At 34.3% G+C, this 10,463-nt stretch overlaps 2 protein-coding genes across 2 annotated transcripts; one reads left to right on the forward strand and one right to left on the reverse strand.

Annotated features, from left to right (window-relative positions):
* Positions 1-2,003: 2,003 nt before the first annotated feature.
* Positions 2,004-3,936, forward strand: LOC140989892 (uncharacterized). Its single transcript, XM_073459402.1, has 3 exons — positions 2,004-2,704; positions 3,153-3,444; positions 3,640-3,936. Exons 1-3 carry the CDS (start codon positions 2,135-2,137, stop codon positions 3,714-3,716), a joined length of 939 nt encoding a protein of 312 aa, XP_073315503.1. The 5' UTR covers positions 2,004-2,134; the 3' UTR covers positions 3,717-3,936.
* Positions 3,805-6,131, reverse strand: LOC140989891 (pentatricopeptide repeat-containing protein At1g59720, chloroplastic/mitochondrial-like). Its single transcript, XM_073459400.1, has one exon. The coding sequence runs from the start codon at positions 6,051-6,053 to the stop codon at positions 4,236-4,238; it is 1,818 nt and encodes a 605-aa protein (XP_073315501.1). The 5' UTR covers positions 6,054-6,131; the 3' UTR covers positions 3,805-4,235.
* Between the last annotated feature and the right edge of the window lie 4,332 nt (positions 6,132-10,463).

Consider the following 10,463-nt stretch of genomic DNA (forward strand, 5'->3'; position numbering starts at 1 on the left):
CACTTTCCAGTTTAGGATTTGGCATCGAGTCGTCAGTCAATCCTGCCCCACCGGGATTATCGGCTTCAACGTCACCTTTGTTCTCGATGAAGGTATTTATGCAACACCGGAGATCTTCTTCCAATACGGTACATATATCCTATGGATACTTTTTGCCTATCCAATGGCTTTGCGCCGGAAGATCATATCTAGAATATCCCTCTCTACACCAGATATGTCAACTTTGTTTGGCATTTCATCATCAACAACTCTTTTTCTTCGCTTAGTAATTAAAATAAGTAGGTCTCCGTCACATATCTATTATATTTGTGAGATATGTCGATTCTGTTCATCCTACAAACTAAAAATAATATTTTGTACTCAAACTAATATATATTACTCAATATACTTTTGACGTAAAAAGTAATAATTTTCACTCAAATCAAAATGTGTTATATAATATTTTTTCATGACATAATTAACCAAAAAAATGATACTTTTGCCGTGAAAATAATATTTGGATATAAAAAGTAATATTTCTCTCGAGTCAAATACTTTTAACTCAAATCAACATATTTTACATAATATTTCTTTATAACATAACTAACAAAAATAAATTTTTTTACAGTGAACAATAATATTTTTAACATAAAAAATAATATTTTTCATAAGTCGGGTAGGAGATTCATCTCACAAAGTTAACCAGTGAGATAATCTCACGTGAGTTTTTGTGAACTATAATTGAGTATTAATAAGAAAAATATTAGTTTTGATCATGTAAGTATTTAAGTGAGACATTTCTAGTCGTTTATATTTTGTTGAATCAATTATAATTATGTTATATGTTTGGATGATAAATTTTAGACCTTATCATTAAAATCATGTAATTGATTGACTAATTTAATTGTTAATTTTTTTTATAATTACATTATTAAACAATCATGCATGTCAGAGAGATTTTTTTTAACCAAATAGTTATAAAAATGTGATATGATATTATATTATTAAATTACAAGATTTAGATAAGAATGAATAAATTAAAATTGATCTTTGAAATAGAGTTGCGGGATTATAATTAATTCGATAAAAATTATAGGACTAAAAATGTCAAACATCAATACATATATGACTAATATTGAAAATTTTCCCAATAATAAACATATTATTCATATCCTAAAGTATAGAACGAAAACAGAAAGTGTGAATATAATTTAAGGAATCGTTCAACAATTTAACTAAAATTTAATCTATAAGATTTTTCTCAAGAATTTTCCTTTGCTCCGTGGAATTATTTTGATGCATGATTTGAAATTTAAATAATTTTTTTAGAGATGTTAGTATTAATTAAATTTTAAATTTATATATGAAATAAATGTTAATTGACTGGCACTGTGTAATATAATTTACAATTGCTTTGTAAAATGTAAACTTGAATAATTAGTTAGATAAATCATTAAATTAAAGAGTAAGTATCATGTGAGACCGTCTCAAGGATCCTAATTTGTGAGACAGATCAACCCTACCCATATACACAACAAAAAGTAATACTCTTAGCATAAAAAGTAATACTTTTTCATGGATGACCCAAATAAAAGATCCGTCTCACAAATACGACCCGTGAGACCGTCTCACACAAGTTTTTGCCTAAATTAAAAACACACTCGTGAAATCGTACGGTGATTTTTTTTTTACGAGGATAGATTAAATTTGGCAAAAACTTGTCTGAGATAATGTCACAGGTCGTATTTTGTGAGACAGATATCTTATTTGGGTCATTTATGAAAAAATATTACTTTTTATTCTAAGAGTATTATTTTTTATTGTGAATATCAATATAGTTAAGCCGTCTCACAAATAAAAATTTGTGAGATAGTTAACTACTCATTAAATTTAATTAAAATATTATTCATTTGACTTTTCTTGCTCCAAAACAAATGCATTAACCACGTTAGGACAAACACCGAAACCGTGTGCTTCATTCTTTTGACTCTGGCCGCCACCTGACTCTGTTTCCGCTTCAATCTTTGACTATTAATTCTCAAGTAATCGAACCCGATCTGTCTTCCATTAAACTAGTTTAATTACATTTTCTTTTCTACATTAATTAACGCAGAAACTCAGCTCAAAATTTACGTTCCGAAGCAGCACAGCCGCCATGGATTTATTCCTAACTGCAAAAACAGTCCGCCTAAAAAGCTCCCACGACAAGTATCTAACCGCCGATGAAGACGAGGAATCCGTGATCCAAGACCGTAACGGTTCCTCCAAATCCGCAAAATGGACTGTGGAATTCGTGGAAAATTCCGACAACATAATCCGGCTCAAGAGTTGTTACAACAAGTACTTGACCGCCTCCAACCAGCCGTTTCTTCTGGGCATGACGGGCCGGAAAGTGATCCAGTCGCTTCCGAGGCGGCTCGACAGCTCCGTCGAATGGGAGCCTATTCCAGATAACGGCGGGGTTAAGTTGAAGACGAGGTACGGGCAGTTCTTGCGTGCGAATGGAGGCTTGCCGCCGTGGAGGAATTCGGTAACGCATGATATCCCGCATCGGACGGCGACCCAGGAGTGGATTTCGTGGGAGGTGCACGTGGTTGAGATTCTAGTGGCGCAATCGCCGGCGGGGAAGGCGCCGCCGCCACTGCTGGCGGAGAAGGAAGATTCTTCCATTTCAGAATCGAGCTCGCCAACTACGACCAAGTCTGCGAGTTTTTCTAGACAGAAGGTAATTATTTAGTCTTGTTTATGAGTTAAATTGTGATTTCTAATACTTTTTAAGAGAATTAATTTGCAAATATTTTATAAAAAGAGATCCGAACAATTGGAGAAGTTGTTCATTTTAGATAAAAACGTACAACTTGAGAACAAAATCTTGGTCCAAAACTTAATGCATTACAATCTATAGATTAAAAAATGAAGAAATTTTGGTAATGTATTGTCTTGAAGAAGTAAATTACTTTTGACTAGTATTGTCTTGAAGAATTAAATAACTAATTCGGAAATGGATTGGTACAAATTTTGGTAGTATTGTCTTGAAGAAGTAAATTACTTTTGACTAAATTTTCAGGTGGTTCATTTGCTGAATGTAAGATATATATATCAAGAAGTTAGTACAAATGGTTATTGGTATATATGTAGTATTTTGATTCTATGTTTTCTCCATGATTCTGCAGTCAAGTGATTCTCTCGTTGGTTTGCTACCGAAAGGGAACGAAGGGAGACTAATTTACTTTTACATAGCTGACGAAAATGGAGAAGTTGATCATGGATTTGAGGAGCTCTGCATTTCGTTCAAGGGAAATGGAGTGCATGAGTTGACGAGGAGGCTGGAGGTCGAGTTAGGAGTCGAGGGTATTACAGTGTGTGCTCGAAGCCCATTGAATGGAAAGCTTTATCCTCTTCATCTGCAGCTTCCGCCGAATAACACTACCATGCACGTTATTGTCGTGCCACCATCATCAAGAGGTGATCTTTTATCGATTAGATTTTGTTTATGCATTCTGTATGAAGCACTAGGCTGCATTAAAATTGGCAACTGCGTTTAAGATTGTTTCCGTCTTTGTTACATGATCTCGCCTCATTTACGTGCATCCGCCTATTCTTTGGATTGAATATTACCATTATTGTTGGCTCATATGTTTTCATATTCTTGTGTTTCAGTATCTCAAGATTTGGACAATACTGGAGTGCCATTTTATAGAAGGAATTCGGAGATCCCATCAATTTTGATCGAATAATTTTGAATGCTTCGAGTATATATATACATTCAAGCTGAGTGAAGAGACAATCTGTAGCTGTTATTGCTGGTTTCTTACAGCTCTCCCATTCTTCGTTTTTTTGTTCCTTTTTTACTCTTCTTTTCTGTGGATCTTAAGCTGATTTTGTAGGAAAAAATTTATGAGCAGCATTTTAAATTCTCGAGTGAAATATTATTTGGTGATTACTTTATTTAGACTAGATTAACATGTTCACAATTTTTTTTTGTGAAAGTTACTTGGAGTACAATGACATTCGTGTATGCTTCTCCGACCAAAATTTTCTCCAATAACAATACTGATGCCTGCGAGCCAGAAAAAATTGAGTCCAAGATTCATGAACCTAAATAAAAGCATGATTTTTTTAAAAAAATTTATTGAACTCGATTTGTTACACCATTAAGAATGTATATCAGGGCCTTGGAATATACTCATGGCAATCGTATGTATTGCAGATTAATGTTAAACAAACTGCATTTCAAGTAAGAACCCACCTATGCCTTACCAAAAATCTTTACAAGAACACATGCCATCTCTAAAATGATGAAAACGGATACGATCTCGCATAACAACCTCCACGTCAAACATTCTGGAGATTAATTTGGTAAAATTATGGCAATCTTTGCACACACGCAGGTTCTTGAACACACGAATCGGAACCCCAGGCTTTGAGTTCAACAACCCAAAAGCGATGGCCAATCTCTCACTATGAAGTCTAAGTGAGTTTCCCTTCTCATCATCAAACTCATTCACCATGGATGCCTGCGCATAATCAGGAACATACCCTTCTGCCTCCAATTTCTGGTTAACCACATCCAAGAACTGAAAAATTTCTTTCTTTCGGGAATGAGTCATGTCTCCAGCGAAAAATTCGTGAACAATGCCATTGATTTCTATGGAAGTGCAACCAGGTTCTTTAGTAACACCTTTATCAGTCATTAGTTTCCTAACTAAACCAACTTCATTCCAGCGATCAGCAGATGCATATAATCTTGACAAAAGAACATAATCGCCACTACTAGCAACATCCTCTTCTGATCCCATTATCTGCCTAGCCATTTCTTCAATCAGCTCAATGTTCATACCTTGCTTACAACAAGCATCGAGAAGACTTCTCCAAATCACATTGTCAGGCTTCATTGTCATACCTGATACAACATCAAGTGCTTCACTGATTAGCCCATTACGAGCTAGAAGGTCTATTAGACAACCATAGTGCTGCAAAACTGGCTCGATCTTGTACTCGTTAACCATTATATCGAAGTATGTACGGCCCTCATCAACCAAACCTCTGTGATTGCAAGCGGTCAAGACCCCAACAAATGTGATGGAATTGGGCATTAGTTTTTCTTCATCCATCATTCGGCTAAAATGTTCAAACACTCTACCCGCCTCGCCATGCATTGCGAATCCTAAAATCATCACGTTCCAAGAACTCACATCTCGCCTCATCATCCCTTGAAACGCCTGCTCGGCAATTCTCAACGACCCACATTTGCAGTACATCGCCACCAAAGAATTACTAATCAGGACATCAAAATCAGAATCCATTTCATACTTTCTCAGAATACATGCATGAGCCCACAGACCCATAGACAAGGCCCCTAAACCGGCACAAGCATCTATCACACTCTGCAACGTGTAGCCATCAGGTTCGAAGGTTTTATTCATCTCTACAAAAAATTTCAACGCCTCGTCAAAATCCCCCATCTGCACAAGCCCATCTATGATCACATTCCAAGAAACCAGGCTTCTCTCTTGCATTTTGTCAAACACCTTTCTTGCGCTTTCCGAGCACCCACAAGAGGCATAGAAATGAATCAAACTGTTGTTTATGTATACATCCGAGGCAAACCCATACTTCAAAAGGTGAGCATGTGCTTGTTGTCCTTCGCTCAAAGAAAACAAATAAGCACAAGCTTTTAACACAAAAGGAAATGTATGGTTATCCGGAACCACACTCTCTAGCTTCACCATTTCTTCAAAAAGTGAAAATGCTTTCATTTTGTGGTCCTTGCTACGAGCATAAGCTCTAATGACAGTATTGTAAATGAAGGCATTTGGGTTCGGAATTTGGGTAAAAACATGGAAAGTGTAACTGAGGTCTTGTAACGAGTAGTAATGGACGAGTCTGCTGTAAAGAAAGATACTTGCTGGGTTGCTTTCAGGAGGTGGGGTTGTGCGGAGGATTCTGGCGTGGATTTGTTTGACGCGACGTATAGTAATGATGTCATTTTGGGTTAACAGTTGGTGGAGACGGTGGTTGTGTTGAGGGGAGGAGGGGGATGCCGGCGGCGCGGTGACCAGAGCCGCAGCCATTCTTCAAATTCGGCGGATGACGTTTCGTTATTTACCACATTATGGGCAGATCGAGAAGCCCAATAATCAAATGGACCAACTTTAAAAATTGAGTTTTCGGGTACTTCATATAAGGTTGGGGTGTAACTAACCGAATCGGGCAGGGGTTGTCAAAATCTGATATGTTCGAGTTTCGACCCCAAAAAATAAAGTTTATGTTGGAGATTTTTGGGTTTCAGTCAGATTAGGTTAGACATGATATCTAACTTGAAAAAATAATTGGATTGAGTTAGTTGGTCCGAAAATTTTAATTTTTTTTAAAAATATATAATTAATAAATATTGTCTATATTTTTATATATTATATATTTATATAATAAAATTCCATAATTTAATATTTATTTTGTAATTTTTTTATTTTTTTTAAAAAATATTTATTTGATTTTTTAAATATATTTTTAATTTTCTACAATTAGATTTTTAAATTTAAATCATAAATTATAGATTTTGTTATTATGTGTTAAAATTTAAATATTATTATTATTTAATTATTTTAAAAAAATTTAAAAAGTCAAAATCGGGTTAAGCCGGGTTGAGTTAGATTAATCGGGTTCGGAGTTTTCGGGTTGGTTCAGGCCGAGTTCGTGTAGAACATCTTTTTAATAGTATCATACATCAGCTCGACTCGAATCCACCCGACCACCTGAATTGACAACCATAGAATTGGGTCGAATTCGATGAAAGTTCAAAATTTTTAAAAGTTTTCACTCGATTTATGTTCAAATTAAAACTCGAGTTCGATTCGAAAAATTTGAACATGGCCACAAACTATAGAATTATTGCTAAAAAAATAAATACTCGAAAATCTCGAAATTTATTTATTTAATATATAATTCTATTATGTTAATAATATATCATAGCGAGCGGCTCGCGAATTATTGAACAAAAGTTCGGCTCGAAAAAAGTTCAAACATGTTTGAGTTCGGCTCGAATTCAATAAGCTCAAATACGAATCAAATAATTTTCTATTCGGCTCACGAACCAACTCGGTTCATTTACATCTCTAATCCCAAGGCAAGCTGCACAGCTTTAAACTTGTTTAGTTCGAAATGTTTTATATTTTTTTTATTATAATTTTAATTATTTTATATCAAGTAATATATATCAATTAAAAAAATTCCAAAAATATATTAAATGATTGTAGCACAATAAATATAATTTAAAGGAATAAATATTCAATTTGTTCTAAAAATTAAAACTTTAAAAATAGTCAATAATTTCCTACAAATTTACAAAATTATACTATTGTTGTGAAAAAGTAAAAATCTCAAACTCTCAAAATTATCACACTACACACTTTATAATATTTTCTCTCAACTCAATTTGTGATTTTCTTCACAAATGAGAGATCTATTTATAGAAAATTTTTACAAATAATCCAAAAATAAATTACATCATTACCTTCATCATCACATACAAATTTCAATATTCAACACCTAATTTTACCTAATTTTCAACATTCAAATATTCAACATTCAAATATTCAATACACACATTTTAAATATTATTTTTCAACACTCCCCTTTGTGATGATGATCATAATGATTGTCTTCATTACGTGTTTTTATACTGCCTCGTTAAAAACCTTACTAGGAAAAACCCATTGGGATAAAAACCATAGTAAGGGAAAAAGAGTGCAGTCACGTAAACTCCCCCTCATGTTGATACGAACAATTCTTCACAAATTTCGTAGATTGCGCATCCCAATATTATATATGTGCTTTCTGAATATTGACGTAGGAAGTGCCTTTGTGAAGAGATCTGATGAGTTTTCACTTGATTGAATGTGACGAACATCAATACATTTATTCTTCTCAAGCTCCTTGGTGAATGCGAAGAACTTAGGAGGAATATGTTTAGTTCTGTCGCTTTTTATGTATCCTTCTTTCATTTGAGCAACACATGCAGCATTATCTTCATATAGTATCACAGGCTTCTCGTCGAATGATAATCCGCATGAGATTTGGATATGTTGAGTCATTGATTTTAACCACACACATTCACGGCTTGCTTCATGTAGTGCAATAATCTCGGCATGATTTGATGAAGTTGTTACAAGTGTTTGTTTCTGTGAACGCCAAGAAATTGCAGTGCCTCCACGAGTAAATACATATCCAGTTTGAGAACGTGCCTTGTGTGGATCAGATAAGTATCCAGCATCGGCATAACCAATTATACTTGGATTAGCATCTTTTGAATACAAAAGTCCCAAGTCTGTCGTTCCTCGTAGATAACGGAATATATGTTTAATTCCGTTCCAGTGTCTCTTTGTTGGATATGTGCTAAATCTTGCCAATAAATTTACGGCAAAAGATATATCAGGCCTTGTACAATTTGTAAGATACATAAGGGCACCGATAGCACTTAAATATGGTACTTCTGGACCAAGAATATCTTCATAATCTTCACATGGACGAAATAGATCCTTTTCTATGTTTAATGATCTAACAACCATTGGAGTACTTAAAGGATTTGATTTATCCATATTAAAACGTTTAAGGATATTTTCTGTATAATTTTTCTTGTGAGCAAATATTCTACATTCTTTTTGTTCAATTTGTAAATCCAAACAATACTTGGTTTTTCCAATATCCTTCATTTCAAATTCTTCCTTCAAGTATGAAACAACTTCTTGAATTTCCTTATTCGTTCCAATGATGTTTAAATCATCAACATATACAGCAATAATTACGCATCCGGATGTTGTTTTCTTAATGAAAACACAAGGGCATATTGAATTATTTACATATCCCTTTTTCATCAAGTGATCACTTAGCCGATTATACCACATTCGGCCAGATTGCTTTAACCCATATAATGATCTTTGTAATTTCACAGAATAANCATTTTATCCAATCCTGCCGATTTTTACATTCACCAAAAGATTTTGGTTCATGATCTTCATTATCATTTATGATGTCGATTGCCACATTATAAGAAAATATATCATCAATTTCTTCTATATCTTTTCGGTTCCATATTTTTCCAGTATTAATATAATTAATAGAGATTTCATGATTCTCGTCAGTTTGTGGTTCTGACATAACATTTTCATCATCATGTGTTTCTTCAGGAACAACATTTTCTATTTTGTGATCATCATGTGTTACTTCAGGAACATCATTATCTATTTTGTGATCATTGTGTTTCTCTATGAATTTTCTTTTTCGAGGATTTTTATTCTTGGAACCGACTGACCTTCCACGCTTCAGGCGTTTTACGACATCATGACTTTGTTCAATTTGTTTCTTTGGAATTTCAATTCGAGCAGGAGCATTTACAGCATGTATATATGATTTAGTTACCCTTTTTATATCTGTAAATGCATCTGGTATTTGATTTGCTATTCTTTGCAAGTGCACAATTTGCTGTACATCTTTTTCACATTGTTGTGTTCTTGGATCTAGATCTAACAATGATGATACATACCATGTAATTTCCTTTTCGGTATGTTTCTTGTCTCCCCCTAACATTGGGAAGATTTCCTCATTAAAATGACAATCAGCAAAACGTGCTGTTAACACGTCGCCTGTCCGAGGTTCAAGATATCGAATGATTGATGGACTATCATAACCGATATAAATTCCAATCTTTCTTTGAGGTCCCATTTTCTTTCGTTGAGGTGGTGCAATAGGCACATACACCATACATCCAAAAATTCTCAGATGAGAAATGTCTGGTTCTTTACCAAATGCAAGTTGCAATGGGGAGTATTTATGATATGCACTTGGTCTGATGCGAATTAATGAAGCAGCATGTAAAATTGCATGTCCCCATATAGAAATAGGAAGCTTTGTTTTCATAATCATTGGTCTAGCAATCATTTGCAGACGTTTAATCAATGATTCAGCCAATCCATTCTGTGTATGTACATGAGCAACATGATGCTCAACAATGATTCCCATAGACATACAATAATCATTGAAAGTCTGGGAAGTAAATTCACCAGCATTATCAAGTCTAATTTTCTTGATTGTATAATCGGGAAATTGATTCCTCAATTTTATTATTTGAGCAAGTAATCTTGCAAATGCAACATTTCGAGTTGACAATAAACATACATGTGACCATCTGCTGGAGGCATCAATCAATACCATAAAGTATCTGAATGGTCCACATGGTGGATGGATTGGTCCACAAATATCACCCTGAATACGTTCAAGAAACATTGGTGATTCAGTTTGGATTTTGGCTGGTGATGGTCTTATAATAAGTTTTCCAAGAGAACATGCTTTACATTGAAACTTATTATTCTGAAAGATCTTCTGGTCTTTCAATGGATGACCATGTGTATTTTCTATAATTCTTCGCATCATTGTTGAACCAGGATGTCCTAATCGATCATGCCAATTGGTTAATATTGAAGAATTAT

The sequence above is a fragment of the Primulina huaijiensis genome, chromosome 12 (genome assembly GCF_012295235.1).
Source record: "Primulina huaijiensis isolate GDHJ02 chromosome 12, ASM1229523v2, whole genome shotgun sequence".
Classification (NCBI taxonomy): Eukaryota; Viridiplantae; Streptophyta; class Magnoliopsida; order Lamiales; family Gesneriaceae; genus Primulina; species Primulina huaijiensis.